The sequence below is a fragment of the Bacillus rossius genome, chromosome 3 (assembly GCF_032445375.1).
Source record: "Bacillus rossius redtenbacheri isolate Brsri chromosome 3, Brsri_v3, whole genome shotgun sequence".
Classification (NCBI taxonomy): Eukaryota; Metazoa; Arthropoda; class Insecta; order Phasmatodea; family Bacillidae; genus Bacillus; species Bacillus rossius.
In genome coordinates, this window is record NC_086332.1 from 60,002,191 (window position 1) to 60,025,116 (window position 22,926).

General features: G+C 39.6%; 1 protein-coding gene across 2 annotated transcripts in view; it reads left to right on the forward strand.

Annotated features, from left to right (window-relative positions):
• The window catches only part of LOC134530759 (gametogenetin-binding protein 2), a 79,448-nt gene extending 58,543 nt beyond the window's left edge, over nt 1-20,905 (forward strand). For both annotated transcript variants that reach the window (XM_063365905.1, XM_063365906.1), the window contains exon 10: nt 19,518-20,905. In XM_063365905.1, coding sequence (XP_063221975.1) covers nt 19,518-19,715 — 198 coding nt within the window. In that variant the 3' untranslated portion in view covers nt 19,716-20,905. The remainder of the gene's footprint in view (nt 1-19,517) is intronic.
• The last annotated feature ends 2,021 nt before the right edge of the window (nt 20,906-22,926 follow it).

Genomic DNA, 22,926 nt, shown 5'->3' on the forward strand with positions numbered 1-22,926 from the left:
CTGGATGATACAAAAAAAATTAATTTTATGTAAAACTTAATTATTTATATAAATCATGACCAAAGTCCTAAAAGAGATGTAAAATCATCTACTACCATCATGCTATAAACCATTATGACCACCATCTTACATATTTATATTTATTGATTTATAAATACAGGAAGAATTAGAAAATTCACCGAAAAAATCACACATTACTTTACATATTGAATCGATTCTTGGTTTGATCTATGGACGAAGCTAAAAATTAATTTAATTTAAATACCAGAAAAGTGTCAGGTTTGAGAAATTAAACACCACAAGTTCTTTACAAACATAATATTTATTACATAATTTCTATTCTACTACAGGATCACTTGTGAAAGCCAGCAATCTTACAAACATTTAGCCCTGCATAGGCACGAAATGACTAATTCTTAGCTCCAATCGGTTTATACTAGACAGAGACCAACCAGAACCTTTACTAATAATATTCCTCCTCATCTTGACAGAGTTTCTGGATACCGTGTTTAACAGTTTGCTTCACATTGTCAGAACTGTAAATTGTAAATTACTGCAGCCGATGTCTTGAATGCACACTTCTTCACTTTTTCATCGAACGGATATGGCTTTCCATACATACAGTCCAACCACAAGTTATATTTTAAAGGTCCGTTTGTTGCTACATCATCAGTAAGCTGATTGATTATGTTCTGTCTGATATATCATCAAGAAAATTACAAATGTATTTCGACTCACTAAGCGTATTTAGATAATAGTAGTCTTATAATGTTCCACGAAATGCAGACTGCGCCAAGTAGGGCACCAATTACAGTCTTAGGTTTAGTTCCATGTCCAGATACCATAGTAATCGGTTACTGCGCATCTGTTTTTTTTTGCTTGTACGCGTTCAAGTCTCCAATCTAAAGCGAGGAGTTGAATTTATGCAGGTAGTTCAGCAGTAGGCGCACGGACTTCACCTTTTCGCATGTCGTCGCAAATTATCAATTCGAGTAAACCATTCATGACACTCATCACAGCGAAACTTCATGCGAGAAGGATTCTTCGTACATTTACTCCTCTCATGTCTCCGTACATCATGAGCAAATGCAAACGTCATATCGCAGTAGCTGCAAGGATACCGCGGTTATGAAGACAAGCCTTTCAGACCCGATCCAGATGTCGATGTTACTGCAATTGTACCATTTCCAGGCATACTCTTACAGGGTTCCTACAATCTGGAATGTCAGGGAAAGTCAGGGAAAAATAAAGGTGTCAGGGAAAGTCAGTGAGATAGCTATAAAGTCAGGGAAAGTCAGGGAGATAGCTATATAGTTAGTGAAATGAAGTGGAAAGTAAAATTTCGAAAAATAACCCTGAAAGAAATATATATTTAATAAAAAAACATCATAGGTCTGGCTATTAACTATGTACATACATCATCTCTAGTTGCAATAAATTCTGTTCCGCTCACTGTATCTTTTGAAGGTTACTGCAGTCTTCTACATGCAGTAGTGAATGTAGATGTGAAAGTAGTAAAGAAGTTCACTAACTCGGCTTGTATGTCTTAAGTTTTGAGATATATTAAGTATTATGCTGTATTTACCATTTGTAGTGTTTTGCCAACACACTTACTAGTTTGTTTAAAAATACAGTGGAACCCCTGAATTACACTTTTCAAGGGGAAAACTGAAAAAGGTGTAATTCGGAGGAAAGTGTAATTGAGGGGAAAGTAAAATTTTACTAAAAACTACATGATGATAGATATAATTATTCTTCAAGTCAACGCTTGATGTAATAAAGTTTTACAACAATAACTATATTATTTTTGTTTGCAATAAACTTTAGTATTTAATGGCTCCAAGAACACATCAGATCCACCACAAGCAATGAAACTTTCACATTACTGAATCTGGGAACGTGTAGTTTGCATGTGGTTCATGGTGCTTTGAAAACTGGCATTGAATCTGTTGGATGGGACATTAGTACCTTGTTGCTACACTTATATTTTCTTTTCCTTGATTCTCCAGCTCGACGAGCATTATTTACAGAGCTGATGGAATGCACAATATTTCCTTTGAAGTTCTGTAATGTACGATGGCTAGACAATGCCAAGTGCCTTAAAAGAGCGTTAGAGATATGGGATCATGTTGCAAAATTTGTTAATGTAGTCAAGCTTCCGAAGACGAAAGTTGCAAAAACCTTGATTGAAGCCGTTCGTGATCCATTTGTAAAGTGTAAATTGGCATTCTGCAAGACAATTGCAGATGAGTGTGAGCCCTTTCTTAAGAAGTTTCAAACTTCAAAACCCACGAGTCCATTTATTTTTGAAGCAGTGCAGAAACTTCTGAGAGAAATTATGAACCGCTGTGTAAAGCCTGACGTGATGAAGTGTACTAGCACAAATCTGCTCTCTATTGATGTAAAAAAATCAGACAAATTGATCCTAAGCAATAAAGTTGATGTTGGATTTGCAGCAAAACGCTTTCTTGCAGAAGTATCAACCTCTGTAACGGAAAGAGAAAAGCTTGAGTTTATGCATGAATGTCGGGGTATGTTGACAGCCAGGACTGCCAAACTTCAAGAAAGATGTCCTTTGAAGTACAAAGCAGTTAGAGGATTGTCTTCTCTAGATCCCTCTATTATTCAACACTCACCTTCGCTTGGTCAGAAAAGGTTTTCTTTTCTTTTAGATGAGCTACTTGCTTCAAACAAAATAGATGATGAAGTTGCAGAAAAGGCTAAAAAAGAATACTGTAACTTGTGTGATATGAAGAAAACTGTAATTAGTGAAATGTTTCAAGAACACTGCAAAAATAATGAGGAGGCAAGACTCGATAGTACCTATGGAAACTTCATGAGAGGAAGTGAAGTGTACAAAAACCTGTGGGAAGTTATTAAGATATGTCTTGTGCTCTCCCATGGTAATGCAACTGTGGAAGGGGGTTTTTCAATTAATAAGTCACTATTGGTTGAAAACATGCTATAAAAGACAGTGATAGCACAACGCCATATTCAAGATGAAGTGCAACAGGCAGGAGGGATTGAGAATGTGAAAATAGATAAAAGGATGTTAGATTATGTGAAAAGTGCTCGAAAACGATATCAAGATTATTTGGAACTTAGAAAACAGAAAACAAGTGAGGAAACAACAAGAAAGGGAGAAAAGAGATTGTTAGAAAAACAAGTGAAAGAGTTAGTAGAAGAAAGAAAAAAATTAATGAGGGAAATAGAAGAAAAAAAGGAAGCAATGGAAAGGGAATTAAAAGAACTTGAAAAAAAAAAAAAAAGAGCTTTGCTGTAACTAGTATTTCAAATTTTTTTTAATTTATTTGTTACATGTTAACATTTTGTTTTGTAATTGAATTACATATTTATTGAACCACAGTGTTTTGAATTTTTTAATATTCATGTCAAAAATGGAAGTTTTAGTTAAGTTTGTGTCTGCTTTCTGATATTTATATTTAAGGTGTGGTACGGTTAGCTGAAGGAAAGGAGGAGGCCAATATAATTAGGGCACATTTAAAACATCAATTTTTTTTGTAAAACTGAATTTTTTTTTTCGTAATTGGTCAGGGAAGTTTCAATGAATGGTCAGGGAAAAGTCAGGGAAATAAATTTGACTCAGGCTGTAGGAACCCTGTCTTATGCACATCAATCATTCGCTGTTGTGTAGAAACCTTTACTTTCTGCCGCGCAACAGGTCCTTTGCATGTCTCCAAGTGTTGCTGCAAATTAGCATTTCTTGTAAATTGCTTGCGACATTTCTCACAGCCAAACATTTTTCGATAAAGGTTCTTGTCACATTCTCTCTTCTCGTGTCAACGAGCATTGCTGTTGTTTGAGAAAATCTTGTCGCAGTAACGGCACCGATGTTCGTTAGTTGTTGTCGAATCACCAGCCATTGAAGTCTCCATCGAGGGCAAAACTAAGTTCGCCGAGTTTTCCTGTGCAGCCAGCACTACTGGCATTGAAGTCTCTTCTGCTGGTGGTACCGCGACTGTTGTAGACTCCTCCAATGTTGACGTCGTCGTTGCCAATGGGATCTGCTCCTTCTTCGTCGCCGCTGTCATCAGGGTTCCCGTGGACGATGTTAAAACGTCCATCATGTTTGCCTTTATAGACGGTAAAGATGCCATCGAGTTCGCAAGAACAGGTAATTATGCGACTTATGCACCAGAAGAAACAAACTAGGTGATCCCTACACCGTCGACGACAGTAACAAACTAAACGGTCTGCTGTCAAGAACATGCTTATATACGTGCACTTGATAGAATAATATGCTAGTCAAATCAAGAACCATTTACTATAATACTAGAGTCAAAACATCCTTAAAAAAGAAGCACATATAATTGCAAAAATTAATTGGAGAGTGATAAGTCCTCGTCTCAATAATTCAATCTCACAAATTTACTTTAGGCTCCAACGGCTCCAAATCTCCAACAGCTCCAAAGCTCCAAATGCTGAATCAGCTCCAAATGCTCCAACAGCTCCAAAGCTCCAAATGCTCCAAAAACTCCAAATGCTCCAAAAACTCAAAATGCTCCAAAGCTCCAAAGCTCCAAAAGCACCAAAGCTCCAACAGTTCCAAATGCTCCAAATATCAAAATCTCCAACAGCTCCAAAGCTCAAACAGCGCTTAAGCTCCAAAGCTATAACAGCTCCAAATGCTCCCAAAGCTCCAAATTCTGAATCAGCTCCAAATGCTCAAACAGCTCCAAATCTCCAACAGCTCCAAATGCTCCAACAGCTCCAACAGCTCCAAATCTCCAACAGCTCCAAATCTCCAACAGCTCCAAATGCTCCAACAGCTCCAACAGCTCCAAATCTCCAACAGCTCCAAAGCTCCTACAGCTCGAAACGCTCCAAATGCTCCAAAAGCTTCAATGCTCCAAATCTCCACAGCTCCAAAGCTTCAACAGCTCCAAATGCTCCATAGGTCTAAAGCTCCAACAGCTCCAAATCTCCAAAGTTACATCTGCTACAATTCCTCCAACTATCTATAGCTCCAACAATCAATGATGTCAAAAGTATTTGACTCCAAATAGTCTTCGGCCTTGCGCTATTTGACTTCAACATCAAGAGGTTACGAAGCTATGATAATACATAACTGCTTGTATACATGAGTACTTGACTACGAAGCTACACGTCTACAAGGTTCCAATTGCCGCATCTGTCTTCGACGGAATTTTCTCTTTTGTTCCAACAGCTCCAACAGCATTATGTTATAAGATTACAAGGCTACTTGGTTACATAGCTACAAGTCTACGAGGCTCCAAGGCATCATGACTACGTGACTACAAGCCATGAGGTTACGAGACTATTCGATTGCGAGTCTACAAGGTTATGTGATCACGAGGTTATAGGACTACGAAGCTTCCAGAACACAAGGTTACGAGACTGCGAGGCTACAGGACTACGAAGCTAACAGGACACGAGGCTATGTGGCTATTAGACTACTTGGCTCTAACTGACTACAATAGCACCATTCAACGGTGAGAGTTAATTTAACTCATGCAAAATAACCTGTTTAAAAGTAGTATCGATTCTTGTCAACAGATGACACCTCATGCTGCTTACAGGTAAATATTATTTAGTTATTTTATGCGGGATGTAATGGTTTTGTCGTTTGAAATCCACCTGATAAAAATATTAGAAGTGATGGTTTAGTAGCAGAAATTCTATTAATTAAATTTAACTCAGAATAAAATGACATAACTCATTAAGTAAATAATCTTTCTTGCATAGAACGGTTTCTCAGAAACAACCAGAAGCACTTGGAGAAACCACAGGAATAATCGGGAGCACACAGAGAACACCATCAAAAAATATTGACAATAATAATCGGTGTACCGTTTCAGTGCCACTTTCAGGCACAAATGTACGAATTTAAATTTAATTTTTAATTTTTAAAGAAGAAAACCAAATAATAAATTTGTATTTTTTTATTTTATTTTATTTTGTTTCCATTACTGTACACTCCGACGTAATCTTGTGCTACCCAGTGCACCTGTGCTTGTTCGCAGGCTTCAATTAGATACTGTTTGCTGACGATTTGTGATCGCAGCATCTCGGCCGCGGTTCGCGTCACGTTTTCTCCATGTAACAGAATGACTTTCGTGTTAGCGAACGCTACCCCAACCCCACTGCTAGCAACTTTCATTTCTCGGAGGCAAGCATACGTAAGGGTTTTGCCAGCACGCCTCTGGACCAAGTTACAGCCAGCGGCGAAGCCTCGGGACGGTCCACATGACGCCTTTCCCAGGCGACTTAGCAAATTTAAAACCCCCTCCCCTCATCAACCACCGGTGGCTTCACGGGAACTACAACCCGGAGCATCGACCCCCAGTGAACCCAGGCGGGGACATTGTCTCCCCAAGGACATTCCCACTTGTCAAACATAGCCCTCAGCGAAGTCTAGCGGCGGGAAAAATCCCTAACCCTGCTCTAAGCGCTGGTCACGAGCGCGCCCACTGCACTCTAGCGGATGTTTCTGTGACCCTCCAGGGAGGTTCTCGTCTTGCCCGCCAGAGTGCAATACTCATCCCTCCCATAAGAGACAGCTTGTCACAATCGACCTTGGCAGCAGTCGCAGTGCGATTGCGATTTTAGTTTGCCTACGACTCGCGTGAGAGCGCAGCGAACATGTTGCAGTCTGCTTCGCCCCTTCGGGCATCTCCGGACACCTTCGGGCAATCACCCCCCCCCCCCCCCCCCCTTCTTTGGCTGGAGGCAGTTGCTTCCTTTGATTAGGCGCCCCGACGCCATTTTTTGAAGATTCGGCGGGCAGCATCTGGTCTGTGCGGACCACGCGTCGCGATCCGCGAGAGTTCTCTCCGTTGTTCGTCCCAGACTCGACACTACGTCATGCAGTCGCCAACGTCAAGGCTAGAGGCCTCTATTTTCTAATTTTTAAATTTTGCTGCCCGCAATAGTTTTTTTTGGTTAATCTAAATTATTTCATTTTCTCTAATCATGATTACCGAGAACTTCCGTGCCGCGAGCTGCATCCCCTGCTCCTGGAGGCAGTCTACATGAACTTCACCCCGCTGTTTTGGGTAAGTGGTCGTCATCCCTACCCCCCCCCCCCCCTTTTTTTTTTGCCTTTCACTGGGCATAGTCTTGCCCAGGCTTAGCCGCCTGTTAACTAGTCTAAGTAATTTGGGACTTTGGTTGCAGGCGGGGTCCAAAATTAGCCTCGAGGTTTAGCTCCAAGTTGAGGTCCAAAATTAGCTCCAAAATTAGCTCCAAGTTCAGCTTCGAAGATTGTCTCCAAAATTAGCTGCAAGCTCCAAAATTAGCTGCAAGTTTAACTCCGAGTTTATCTCCAAGTTTCTACTCAAAATGATTTCTTCTGGACTTTAATCTGCCGAAACCTCCGGTGCCAGGACACAGGATATAATTAAATTTCAATGTAATTGTTTCTTTCTTTTGAGCCTGCGAGCTAACTTAAAACCAGTATTAAGTTTAAGATGTATTATGGTGTTACTTTTATATGTATTTTGTTGCCCCGGGGCTCCCTCCATTTTGTAATCAATATGTTTTAATACCAGTGTACTTAAAAGATAAAAAAAAAGTAAATTATTTTAGTAAAAAGGGCACTTATATAAATCAAACAACCAGTCTTGTTATTTCATTAGTATTCATCCCCAATCCACATAGCCTACTAGAGTTGCTAGGAGGTTATAAATAAAATTCTTTTATATGACGTCTGGGCACCTCTGTGATTATTGTTGTTATTGTTTTGTTTTCTGGGCTGATGCTTCCAAGGCCTTAATTTAATTATTCACTTTTGAGTGTTTACCTGCAGCCCAGCCTTCGTTATATCGGGACCACATGGAGAAAACCGTCACACATATTTCTTTGATATAAAAAAATCACAGGGAAAAATAATAATAATAAAAAAAAATACAAATCAGCTTCTGTCAGCTTGTGAACTTATTTGTAGAACAAGGATAATGTTCTTGCACAAGCCAGAATTTTTTGTATTCTCCCTGAGTCAGCACATGTACAATCATTGGAGCGACGATTACATGAACTGGGATCAGCGCTTATTACCAACCATATTCCCAGAACAGAAATCGAAAATAGCAGTCCATTAAAGGAGAGTAGGAGTCAGGATACTGCGCCAGACATGCCAGTTGGTGACAGACAGATCCTGAACACGACTGCCAATCTGACCAGCCTAGACCCGGCTGCACTTATTCATCACCCTGCTCGCCAATGGTCGCAGTCTATGCCGACGTTTTCTGGCAAGTCATCCGAGAATCCTATAAGATTCTTAAACAAATTTGAAGAGTATGTAAAAACCTTTGGTTTATCCGATACAGAGAAACTGAGATGTTTGAGCACGGCTCTAAAGAGTCATGCATTTTACTGGCGGGAAATACAGCTCAACACCACACACTCATATGAACATTTCAAGGAGAATTTTCGACAACAGTATTGGAATCTCAGGATCCAAGGGAACTTACGCGCACAACTTCACACTGAACGGTACGATCCGAAGCGCGTAGCATCGCTGGAAGCACATATTTCCAGTATATATGAAAGAACTAGATACCTGGACCTGGCTATGACAGATGAAGAGTTCATTGCTACTGTGTCAACACAAGCTTCTTTTAAAGTACCAAATGCAACTGAGTGGCAGAAGCTATAAAGATGTTACCGACTTCCGGGAACAGCTGTTGTTACTGGACAATTTGGAAAGGCTCCACGAGTCACAATTCAACAAAGAAGAGTCTGAAACGAAAGTGACATACCCAAAGCATCAGCTGGTACTCAACTATTGGCAGTCGCGTGACAGTAAGCAGCGAGAAGACAGACAAGCGGTCATCAACCTGCTAGGATGGGAGAGTGAAGAGAATCCACGACGCAATCGGCAAGGCCACAGAAGGCAAGGTGGCTACCACAGCCAACGTTCCAGTTGTCCACCCAGACATTCACGTCCATACAGGAGCAAGACCTGGTGGTCAAGTAACCAAAAGTACCACAGTGACAATAAAGACAGTCAAATGTACCGAGATGAACCTCGACGAGGTAACAGAAGTCGGCGTTCCCTATCGCCGGAGGAGCGGCCACCCAAGAAATCTACGTCAGGATGACGCAAGTCACATTTGGACGAAGAATACAAGGATGCGAAGAGATATCACAAGTCTTTCGACAGTCAATGCACCGACAAGACAGAAGAGGACCGACTGTCATCACACCAAGTCAACACTGTTTCAGGGAACAGCAGCATCGTTCAGGGCAGTAAGCAAGCATCATCGTCTTTTCAGAAAGCATTCTCACCACCAGTAACTGCGCAGCAGTTAGGGTACTTTGCACGCAACGAGCCATTGAATCCTGCGCCGGAGGCATTTCAGGTGGCCCTAGCCAACTCCACGAATGGAGGAGACTGGATTAATTCCAACACTGTCAGACCTACAGGACAGGGCCGACAAAATACGAAGAGCGAGTTAAACTAAAAAGGGTTGAGGTTAAGCCGCCCCAGACCGAGGCCCGATTCACGGACAGAGGGGTAAAACAGCAAGCAGCATTGTCACATTCACCAGTATATACTTGTGTCAGTTATAGAAAATACCTGTGCACTGTAATTCTACATGAAAACGAGCGAGAATTTCTATACAAAGAATTAAATAGAGAAGATTTTCCACAACCAAGGACAGTGTGCCCGGAAGTTGTACTACGAGTCAATGGGTACGAGACATTGGTACTGCTAGACTCAGGTGCAGAAGTGATGTGCATGAGTGGGGAGCTATTGTTACAATTAGAAATGAATGGCCCACCACTACCTAAAGTTCCAGTCCCAGCCATGAAAATTGTAGGAGTTACATCTAGAGCCAGCCCTATTGTCAACCAACAGGCTCTAATCACTGTAGAAGGCCTAGGTGAAGAAAAAACTATGACAGCATTAGTGGTGATAGGCCTAGCGAAACCTCTTATTGTAGGTACTGATTTTTTATCCAAGTATGGCATTGTGATTGACTTAAGTCATTGGACAGTTTATACCAGTGATAGGCAACAACCATTCTGTATGACAGACAAATGGCACGTGCGTGACATGTTTGTAGGTCTCCTGCAAAATGTTGAAATGCCTCAACAAGTTTTCTGCTGCCAAACATTTGAGGATCTAACAGCTTCGCTAGAAGATTTGAAACTATCACTTCAGGGGGTAACGACAGTGACAGCTGGACAGTTACAACAGTTGTATCACTTGTTGACCGATCACCAGTCAATTTTCTCCTATAAACCAGGACTGAACCGGTACTATAAGGCAAAAATCAAGATACATCAAGACCACCCTTTTCATAAGAAATCGTACCTGATTCCAGTTAAATACTTACCAGAGGCGACCAAGTATTTACAACTGATGTTGGACTAGTCTCTATGCGAACCCTATAGTATGTGTCAGTAAGAAAGGCGGTACGGTACGTTTATGTCTTGACGTGAGAGAATTAAATCGTATCACCATAAAGGATCGCGAGATTCCTATACAGACAAGCGAAATCCTACGCTTGTACCAGGGAATAAAATACCTAACCACACTCGACCTGTCTTCAGGATACTGGCAGATTCCTTTAGAACACAGCTCCTACCAGTATACCGCATTTTTGTTCAAGAACCAACAATACGTCTTCAAGGTCATGTCATTTGGCCTTTGCAATGCAGTGGCCGAGTTCACCAGGTGTTTAGCTGCTACATTAGGCCCTGAGTGTTCTGGCTTTGCGCGTGTATATGTAGATGATATTCTCATCACTTCTGCAAGCTTCAGCGAGCATATATCACATATCAACATTGTGTTAAATCAACTACAGAATGCTGGAATGACTGTAAAAATCCGAAAATCAGTATTTTGCAGAAATGAGCTGCCTTTTCTGGGTCACATCCTTACACCAGAGGGTATCAAAACTTCACCAGCTAAGTTACAAGCAATACAGGAATTCCCCACTCCTCGAAATGTTCGACAACTGAGGGCATTTCTTGGTGTAGTGGGATTTTACAGCAACTACTCTAATCAAGTAGCGAAGATCGCCGTACCGCTATTCGAGTTACTTAAGAAAAACAAAATTTGGAATTGGTCTGCAGAACATCAAACAGCTTTTGAAAACCTCAAGCAGCTGTTTTTGAAAGAGCACGTGATATTCCATCCTGTACAAGGGAAGGAATTTTTTCTTTACACAGATGCGTCTGAATACGCACTCGGATGCAAGTTGGCACAGTGCGACAACAACATTGAGAAAACAGTAGCCATGGCGAGCCGTTCATTGAACGCAGCGGAAAGGAACTATACAGTGACAGAGCGCGAGGCACTAGCTATAGTATGGTCCTTGCAAAAGTATAGAGACTTGCTGCTAGCCGAGAAGATTCTACTTTTGACAGACCATCAGGCTCTGACGTGTTTCAAAGCTGGTAAACTTTTCGGCAGTCGTCTAACTAGATGGTGTTTATTACTACAAGAATATGATCTAGAAATTCGTCATATTAAAGGAGCCGACAATACAGCAGCGGACTACCTGAGCCGCAGAGAGGAAATACATAACATGCTAATGATTTGCGAACTATGAGTAAAGCCAGAGAATTTCTTGTAGCACCCATCACTGCAGCTACTATCCAGGATAATCCGAAATTACAGATCCTGCTTCAAGACCTATACCGACAGTAAGGTGAAGATGAATTTTGTCAGAAAATAATAAAACAACTGAATAACATGCCTAAAGAACACCGAATACACCGACATTTTTGTGTAGCGAGTAATGGTATTTTATTCGCACAAACTCGCAAACGTAATATTTATGAAGATGACTGGAAACCTGTCCTACCAGTGAAGATAAGAACAGCTGTGATCTGGGAAGTACATTGTACACTCGGACATGTTGGTGGACGCAAATTATATGATGCCATCAGCCGACAGTTATACTGGCCCAACATGCCCCGGAGTATTACTCAAGTTTCATCATCTTGTGACCTTTGCCAAAAGACAAAGCATGCTCCTGAAAATCTGCACGGAGAACTGCAAGCCCTAATACCCGAGAGGCCACTGCAGATTGTTTCCTTGGATTTATTTGGGCCTCTGCCAAGGTCAAAAGGAAGGGTAAAACATATTTTCGTCGTTCATGACGTATTTTCCAAATACACTAGACTGTAGTATATTGTTAACACAACAGCTAAAACATTGTTTGAAAAATTAAAATTATTTTCTGAAGAAATTGGTAAGCCAACGGACGTTCTGTCTGACCGAGGTACACAATTCATTAGCGAAATTCGGCAACAGGGTGTGCGCAATATGGTGCCGTTCCAACCACTATTTCTTTACGGCATCCTCAGAGCAAGCCTGTTGAACGTCAAATGAGAACCCTCGGGACATTGCTACTACATATTGCCACCAGTCCCAACAGTCTTGGCGTGATAAGCTTCCCTATGTGGAATGTATTTTGAATCATACTGTGCACGGATCAACTGGACAAACACCCTATTAAACTGTGTGTCTAGATCGGTCTTTGACGATCAACCCTGCATATTTACCCAAATATGACATACCACCAACAGAAGACAATCTACCCAGTGGAGAAGTTCGTAAACTAGTACATGCTAAGCTGGTATCAGAGGCTGCAGTCAGATGTCGGCGAAAACCAGCATCCAAGCATCAGAGCTTCTGCATAGGAGATCTAGTATTGCGGAAAACCGCACCCATAAGCAAGAGTTGGGAGTTCGTAACTAAGAAGCTATTTCTACTCTACACAGGTCCCTATGTCGTCACGGAAGTCGTGAACTCGAATTGATACACATTAAAGGATTTGAAGACTAATCAAGTCATAGGCAGATACAACCTAACACAACTGCGAGAGTACAAAACGCCCATCACTCAAGTATAATGTCAACATGGAGTCCAGAAGCTTTCTAACGAAATTTTATTTAATTCTTAGTCTGGGGTTTAGAGACGTATTGTTTACACATTGTGTGTAGTGAGGTGATAATCCAGTTGGCAGTATACCGAGGAGTCGCACTAATGTGAGCTTGGCATCGTGTATGTCGTCCTGCGAAGAGGTGAAGAGATATGCCACCCTCGCCGGGATATAGATACTGCAGTGTCTATGAACATATAGCCGAAGAGCTATTGCTGCAGGTGGGCAGTCAAACATAGTGTTTGATGTATTATGTCAAGGTCATATGATGAAACTATTAGGAAGCAACCTGAGAGAAACCTACTGTTTTAAGGAATTTTTAGTAATTGGCATCAATTGAATACACGAAAACCAGCTGATTTGCTTAGTTTTAGTCATAGTTAACAATGATATTCGGCATACTCCATGTATTGACTTAAATGTTGTGACTTGAACTAAAATGCCTATGGTGTTACTGTGTGTAGTAGTATATACATGACAGCATTTAAAGTTTATAGTTAGTCAAGCAGATACAAAGCACATGCATATATTAGTTGTCAGTTATATTATGTATGATGAATCCCGTGTATGTTTAGAACACATCACTACTTTGAAATAATAATATTTTTCTCAATTTGATTTAAACATATACACCTTCTATTATATCCAGGAGATAACCGAACGTGAGTATGGGATACTCCAAAAGTATCCAAATTAAGAAAGTACACCCACCATTGTGTACAATTCACTAACCAAGATTAATTAATGATAGTTAATATGACACCTATTGTACATAAGGAAATGACTAAACATAATAAAAAGAAATTGTAAATCCCAAAAAATTAATCTATTATGTTATTGAGATATTATGAATTTTAACACGTGTTTTAATGTTCAATCAGTTATTGTTAGCAAAGGTTAGCATTACAATTATTATTTAAGTTAGTATTGAATATTGTCGTAATTTATGAAAATTTAAATTTAATTTGAAACTAGCTAAGTTTTGGGTTATTTAAGTAGTTCAATTAAACCTGTTGTGTCAGCAACAGCAAAAACAGAAGTGAGGGTAGGTGATTAACTTACATTTGCAAGCATGTAATTGGCACATAATTAGGCTTAGTGAAGTGAGATCATGCTGGGACACCTATACTTCGAGTGCGAAAGCTAAATATGTAACAATGATAATGTTCCGAACGGGAAAAACTGTACCTGAAGGATCCACGTCGGGTATGACGTGACAGTATCACGTCACCACATCAGCAATTACATCAGGTCGTAGTCACGACCCCTGCTACTGCCGCGGACCGCAAAATGCTGTCCGAGTGCTGGAGCGGTGCCATGGAAGCGGGATGTCTTCCGTCTCGCAGCCAGTATGCCTTTCTTCCTGGACGCTGTTCGGGAACCTCATCATTAAGGCACCCTTCTAATGGAGTCACGTTGAAGTAACAGGAGTGCCGGGGTGAGATGCATTAACTTTCTCCCAATCGCTCAAATGCTGTTACATCAAAGCCTGCATCAGCCGCCGCCAACAAGGATTCTCCTCTGGTGATCCGCTGTCTGCTGAATTGTTGGGGAAAATCGCCATCCGGATGATGTCAAACTGCTCCCTTAAAACCGTCCTATTGTTCTCATTAAATCAGTGGTCAAGTCTTGCGAGATTTGTTATATATATACAGTAGAATCCCGCTGGTACGACCCCTCACGGTTCCCGAAAAAACTGTCGTTCTTACGGAAGGGTCGTTCCAGAGAATTTGGGCAATTTTTGGCCAATTTCCCCAACCCCCCCGGCTGTTTCACGGGAAGAACCGTCCTTTATTTGGGCAGCTTTTAAATAACATCGTGCTAACGTTATGTAACGTGGGTAGTTTATTTTTTATCCATTTATTGCCGCCCCCCCCCCCCCCTTCCCTCTCTTTCGGCGTCACCATTCGTCCCGCCGCGCCGGATGCCTGCCAGACACGTCTCTCGGCGCCAGGCGAGCTAACGGGCGGCGGACATAATAACCAACCGACGTGAGAAGGGAAGCGGACGTCAGAGTATTTTCCCTGGGTTTTAAAAGTGTGACAGCTGAGGTTGTTATAAATAAGGGTTGGGCCAAAAAGCTATTTTACATGGTACGTAACTGGGTGGTTTGAAATATAGAGCGGCCGAAACACAAAAATGGGCCGAAGCGATGGCAACGTTTTTTTTTACAGCTTCAGATAATGATAAACAAAAAATATATTTCAGCTATATTCAAGATAACCTGAAAAATTTAATTCCAAATACACTTTTAGTTCAATAAACTATGCTTGTAAGCAGTGGAGCAGTGTATACTTATATGTAATAATAACAACAAAGAACAATTGAAAAAAAAAACTCACCAGATTGCAGTATTATCCAACATGATATATGCGGCAGCTGTTAATTAATTTTTTTTAAGCATTTTTGTTCTTCAAAGTCACACATGTTAGACACGTCGACGAGATGTAAAACAAAAAAAAAAAATATTAACGAACATAAAAAAAATAAATACACAACACCTAACACTTTATTTATCGCCTTACTTTTTAAAAATGTCCTTTATCGTTGCCTGCTTTTTTTTCAAGATGGCATTTTCCGCAAACTCTTTCAACTGCGTTAAGCAGGACCACACAGCATCACTCGCACCATGCCACCTCAGAAGATATTCATAGACATCCCCAGCTTTGAGGACGTCTCTCATCGTCGGCACAACTTCTGGCTCTTCTGCTTCTCCCTCCCCCTCCTCCTCCTCCTCCCATCGCTCGGCTCCTGCCCCTTGACGTCATCGGAATCATCATCTTGTTTACCCCAAACTGCAACGTTGTCATCCGCTGTCACGAACTCTGCAAACATGCAGTCTGGGGCCAATTGCTGCCACGATTCGTCGTCGCATGGCAGAGTGAAAATCTGATGCTGCGGCTTCATCGAGGGGCCCGGCTGGGGCTCGGCGTCCACTGTGGGTGGGTCGTCAGGGTCGTCAGGGTTTTCAGGGTTGGTGGCAGCAAGAGGCACATCGTCGACTGGTGTGACGAAGTTGGCGTGTCGGAAACAGTTGGCGATTACTTCTGGCTTCAATGCCCTCCAGCTGGTAACAATCGCTTCCGTTGCCCTATACACGTCCCACTTCTTCATCTCTTTCCCGATGTTATGCTGCAACACCATGCTCCGCACAAGCATTTCCCGGTACTTCAGCTTCACCTGCTGGATTATCCCCTGGTCCAGAGGCTGAAGCACGCTGGTAGTGTTCTTAGGCAAGAACACCAGCTCAATATTTCTGAGGTTATCGAGCGGAGGATGCGCAGGGCAATTGTCGACGAACAGGACAACTTTCCTATTCATCACACCCATTTTCGCATCAAAGCTGCGAAGCCACTTCGTGAAAACTGCTGTATTCATCCACGCTTTTTTGTTGAAGTCGTAGTCGCAATGAAGAATGTTCCCCTTGAAACCTCTCGGTTTTTTGACTTTCCTATTACTAGGGGCTTTATTTTGTCGCTGCCGTCCATGTTGCAGCAAAGGAGGACTGTGAGACGCTCCTTGCTCCTCTTCGCACCCTTGCATACGTCCCCTTTCACCGCAAGAGTACGGTCTGGCAAGAGGTTATAAAACATCCCCAGCTCGTCTGCGTTGTAAACGTCTCGAGGCTGGTATCGGCTGAGCATGTTCTGAAGCAAGGGCAACCACTCACTTACAGACTTCGGATCAACCGACGCACTTTCGCCGACTATCTTGTGGCTGGATATTCCATGCCGAGCCTTGAAACGATTCAGCCACCCGACTGAACGCTTGAAGTCTGTCAAACCTAACTTCAAAGCAAGTTCGTCCGCCTTTGCCAACATCATTGGCCCACTCACAGGCAAATTTTGAGCTCTCAGCTCACCAAACCACTCCAACATAGCTTCGTCCAAGTTTTCGTACGTCGCGCCCCTCAAATTTTTCAGTTGCACATTGCGGCCTTGCTTCTGTACTGCATTCACAATTTCTTCTCTCTGTTTGAGAATCGTGAAGAGAGTAGATTTCGGAATGTTGTATTGCTGCGCTATCTTAGTCTTGGAAATTGTTTTCTTATCCACTTGCTGGATGAACTCATATTTTTTCATTAGCGAAAGTGTATTTCGCTTGGCACTCATTTTCACAAATGCGAAACGAAAATCCCAAAAAAAAAAAATCAAAATCCGTGTAAAACTGCGTGTGTCGTCAACGATCGTTCATAGAATCAAGCCAATAATTTTACCAAATCAAAATCCAAAAACAAATGCGTGTGTCGTCAACAATATACAAAATTCACAAAATCAAACCACTAACCAAATCGGCGTCCAAGAAACAAAGCGTAATAAGTCGTCAACAATAATAAAAACCAAGAAATATCCGAATCAACAAGCAAAAGAAGCGTATCCACTAGTGAGCAAGATCACACTAACAAGCCACAAGACAAAGACACGGGATCGAGACGGCAACAGAAATGCGCATGCGCACCACTGTTTACCGTTATAGCTAGGGTGGCCAGTCTGGACTCTGGAGGGGTGGTATCTATTTTTAGCCATGCGTGCGCCTGCCAACAGTACAGCGCTCGCCAAGAAAAACGTGACACGCAGCGCCGTACATAGTGTGTAGCGCACTTGTTTTTCATCCGATTTTTTTTTTTTTTTTTTTCGAATTTTTTCACGGTTCCTCGAAAACTGGTCGTTCTTACGGAATGGTCGTTCCAGAGGGGGGTCGTTCGGGAGGGATTCTACTGTAGTCAAAAACTTTGATTAACAACCTATGTTGTGCAAGTTGCGACGTTTGTAACTGTTGTGTAAAAGAAAAACTCATACACATGATACAATATAACAGCGACTTTTTTTATATACACAACAGGGAGCGGCAATCTGTAACAAAACATTGTTACAGATGAACTTTTTGCATTGGTTTTGTGAATCGGATATATATTTAGTTTTCAGTGCCATGTTTTGTTTGCTATATTGAAGTCTGTGCTATGGTATTGGAATGGTCATATTGTGTGTACATTACTCTATGCTTGGGGAGGATTTAAAAAAAAAAGAAAGCATAGAAGAATTGAGATCCCGATTAGGAAATAATTAAAAAGAAATACGAAGGCTGTGTTTTTCTTTTTGAAGTGATAATCGTATGAGGTTATATTTGATGAGTGAAGAAAAATAATTAAATACAATCGAGTCTGTTGATTAGTACCGAGTACTCGTCAGAATTTCAGAAGTCCTAAGGTATGAATTTCGTTCTTTACCATTGACATCAGTTGGCCGGGATTTATAATTAAAACATTATAATATAAACTATATTGTGGTGTGCATTAATGTTGGAACCCAATTATAATATTGACAATAACTTTTGTTTTTTTAAATGATGTGCCCAACCTAACTTCCAGTCGTTTAACAAACATTTGAGCTGACACAAATGGTTTATTTGTTCATAATTTTACATTCTTAATTATAATTTTCCATATACTATCAAGTATTCAAGCTAACCATATTGTTCGAACTTTATTTATTGTGTATAATCTGTATTCCAGTATTGAGGATTAGCCTATAAGTAATTTTTTTAATTTTTTATTTTGTAATTATAACACAAACTATTATATATGCACACCCACACATAGAGAAAAATTTTATCCACAAGGCCCGCTCTACCCAGAGCAGCTGGCCTTAGCTATGTGTGCGCGCGTCGTGCAACAAACAAATACCGGTACAAATTTTATTTTTACAACTTATAAGGCAACAGTGTCCGTTTTAAGAACATTTTATTCTGTTTTGGTGTTTACTGTTTTCGTTTTAAGTGCTAGCCAGTGAGAATGTAAACTTCATCTGCGACTGCCGTCCATGTGCCAACAAGGTAAGCTGTGAGTTCCGCAGCGTATGCTGTCCGGGATGGAGCAGGACTCTCAACCCGGCTCCAGCCGAGGACACAGCCACTGCGTTGTTTGCAATTTTTTGAGTACTGATTTTAATTCTTTTTCTTTTGAAGATAAAAAAAAGTGTTTGGCAGTGGGGAGACCGACTCCTGATAAGAGACATGAAAACAACTGGAAAATCTTTTGTTAGACATTTTAATTGTAATTTATATTCGAAAAAATGAGTGGTTAACAGGCTGCCCATTACTTGGAAAACTTTTTTGCTGGCCAAGTGCATTTTATATTTCTACCAGGAAAACTGCAAAAAGAGCCCCATTTTGCACCTAGAAATACAAATTTTTCCGGGGGAGGGCCCCCTGACCCCCCACCTCAAGATCGGGGATGGGTGAGACAGCTTACCCACACAATAACCCCACCACACGCCACTGCCATTACCTTGACCTTTGACTTGGAAGGCAAACCTTTTTTGAATAAATTTATGTCAAAATAATGGTGGTTTGAACAGTGGTAGATTGAATGATTTAAATTAGTGTAATGCATTTAAAACACAAAGCAAACAATATTATGTAATTAAAATTAATTATGTGTTTTAATATCAATGCATACATAGAAATTTTAATGATCACACTGATGGCTAAAGGAAAATGTTTTGAAGGATTGTGTAATAGAAAACTGAACGAGGAAAAACTGTGATAGCCATGGTATGTTAAAAATATCAGTTCATATCATGCCACTTGTACGAACGGTAGGCCTTCAACAGTTTTGTGGCTTGTGTGTTGCAGGAGTCTTTCTCGAGTGACAACGGTGAGGAAGGGTGCATACCCGTGGAAGAAGTGCGTGCGTTCAAAGCTAAGATGTGTCACGTGACAGAGCAGCGCTTGAAGCTGCGGCAGCAACTGCGCAAGCGTTTTGATCAGCTGTGCTCGGGCAAACTGCCCGTGCCGGTGCACCGCCTGACAACGCCTTGCGTCTCTCACTAGCGGATGTTTCGTTACCACGTGCTGGTGTTTGCTTGCTACCGTCATGTCTCTATAGTGGGTCCTCTCTTTCTCCACGTCTACCCTAACTGGTGCTATTCGTCTTATTTATCTTTCGTGTTACTTCACTTATAATACATTCCCAAAATTTTGAGTAGTTACTTATGTTGCGTTTGTTTAGGGGGTTGGTGTCTGTTGGATTTCCTTGCATACATTCCCAAAATAATGATAGCCTTATGTGGCCTTCATTAAGGTGGGTGGTATTTTTTTTTCTCCTCACTGTGTCATGTACATCTCGTGTAGTTTTTTATTTGCTGTGTTATGGATAACTTGTATGAGTGTTATCTGAAGGTCTGTTTTTTACTTCTACCTGAGGAAGTGTTAAACTCATTGTAAAGCTATAAGTTGATAATTTTTTTATACTTTTTTGAAAACAAATTTCATTACAGCCTTAGAATGAGCATGTTGTATTATACCTTAAGTAAAGATTGTGCTCTTGTACTTTATCCATTTTAAGGTGGCAGCTTGTATGCCTTCCTTTTTTTGTGTGCTCGGAAGGAATTGGCTGTGTGGCTGGCCACAGTACATGCATTGTAAGCAGTCAAAAATTTTATCATTTCATGATTAAAAATTTATCAGGACAAAAAAAGCATTATAACAAATTAAAAGAACAAGTAAAGAGTAATGAAGGATTACGATGGTTTAAAAAAAGATGTAAACAGCTTCTTTAAATTTTTTGAAGATTATAATTTTTCTAGAAAATTCGTTAAATTAAAATTAGCGTTGGCCTACAAAATAACCATGTAATAATGCATGAAGTGCACATAAAGCGGAATCATGACAAATATTGTGAAAGCTAGAGAATTCAAGGGGTTAAAATTACTTTTTCCATGAAACTAACACTTCAGGTGTGTCTGTTTCACCAAAAGCCTGGTTTTTGGTGCAAAGTCAATGGACTTAAAAAACTAATATTAAATAATCTGAGTACACACATTTATTATGCTGAATGAAAATTGTTTGAAAGTTCTATGTTTGCATCTGTCGGTGCAGTGCCAGCCATTTGAATGGTTTATTGCAAATTGAATATTTATTCACAGTGTTAATGAAATTAAATTAAACTGCAATCAAGTATACTCATCCATGCTTCTAGGGTATTTTAGTAAGCACTAAACAAATGTTATAAAAATGAAAAATTTGGTTTAATATTTCTAAAAATGATTGGATATGCCAAAAAAAATAAGTGATCCAAATTGCCTACGTTTTACTATGGATTGATCATAGGTATTGTTTATTTTTGCTGTCACCTCAGATAAATTAAAATATCAGAATTATGCACTTGTGGTTTCACTTGGATGCAGAACTTTGTTTATTAGTAATGGTAAGAAATTGTTAATTATCTTGTTTTGCAAGTGCTTTTGGTTTGTTTGGCATTTAGTGAAAATACATAATGTTACAGGTAGTCAGTGTGTTGCACTGCACATATTGAAAGCATTTTTTCTAGTGTAGTGTGTGTCAATAACTTGATTTTTTTGCATGTTTTGCTTTCCATTAACAACTCATAAATTTTTCCAAGTTAATGTCACAGTTTTGTAGAGTAAATTTGGTAGTTTGAAGAAAAAATTTTATGAGCTTAAGAGACATTATGGAAATTTTTTCAATACACTTTCAAAAATTTCACTTTGATTGTTTTCAGATCTAGCTAAATGATCCCTCAGTATTTTATTTTACAAGAAAATATATGTTTAGATACTTGAAATCATTCCATTTAGTCTCTTTTATACTGGCTATGTTCGATTCAAAATTACACTTAAAAAATGTCCAATCCTTAAAATATATATATATATATACTTAGTTTTATTTTTAGTTGTATTTGAAACATGAAAGTGGTATTTTAAAAGGAATTTGTTCAATTTGGATAAATCAATAAACTTGTGCAAGAAAATAAATTGAGTCATATTGGCCTGAATGCTGAAGGATTGGCATTCATGAAGATTTCAAATATATGAATGGTTATAATAATGTTTTTTAATAGTATGCATATGAAAAATTATTTTGTCATGATTTTTTGACTGTCAGTAATCCCAGTAATATGGTCTTATTAAGGCAATGCTTCTATCATTGTACTGATACATTCCTAAAAGTATGTAAGGTTTTTTTTTTTTTTTTAGAATTTGGTGACAGTTATGAAATATAAAGATAAAGTACAGTGAAGGTTAAATATTCCTACTGTAAGGAAAATATTTGTATTATTGATAGTTATACTGTAAATAATAATTTTGTATTATTTGAGAATTTCATTCCAAAGAGAAAGAGAGGAGGGAAATTAATGTAAAGAAAAAGAGTTGATAATGTTAAGCTGAACAGTTATAAACAATTTTGTTTTGCTGAAAAGTTGACTGAAGTTATGAAAAGGTATTTTTATTCTGTGTTATGTTACTTGCCTGTGAATGGTGTAGGTACATTTCTGTAATAAATGTTAAACAATGTTGTTTGCAAGGAATTTCAATTTTTAAAACGCTCTTAGAACTAATAAACCTTCATGAACACCAGACTATTTATATGTTTTACATATTTATTTAATTTTATTTTAAATAAGGTTGTGATGACTAAAGGAGTTGATAAGCAAGATTATAAAAATAAAAGTCATTATTAATATTATAAAAGAAATTTGAGAATGATTACCAGGATTCTAAATTGTTATAAGAAGTATTTAATGGATATACATGTGTGGCATCTAAGGTTCAGAAAAGTGTAAAGTTTCAGACTTAGCTTTGTAAACCTCAATATGGAGGCCATTTTAGCTCTGGTGATGTCTAGACTGTATTCAGTCTTCCTGGCATGTATTTTGCATCGTGTCCATAGTTACAATTGGAATTTCTGCAGCGACTTTCTCTTTAAGCTGCTAGGTGTTCTTTATCTTTTCAGCATACACAAAGAAAGGAAAAAGCTACGTGTGACCTTGTGTGACCATGAGGCATAACCAGTGTTGTTAAGTAACGAATTACAAGTAATCGGATTACTTGTAACGATTACCAAGTAATTTATACTTGTAACGAATTACATTTAAAAAATGTAATTCGTACTTGTAATCGGAATACATAACATTAATTGTAATCGATACATTAAGGTAATCGATACTTTATATTTACTTGCCGTTACTTTTATTCTCGGAACGTATAATGAATACAATTAAGAACAAGAAGATCATACACTT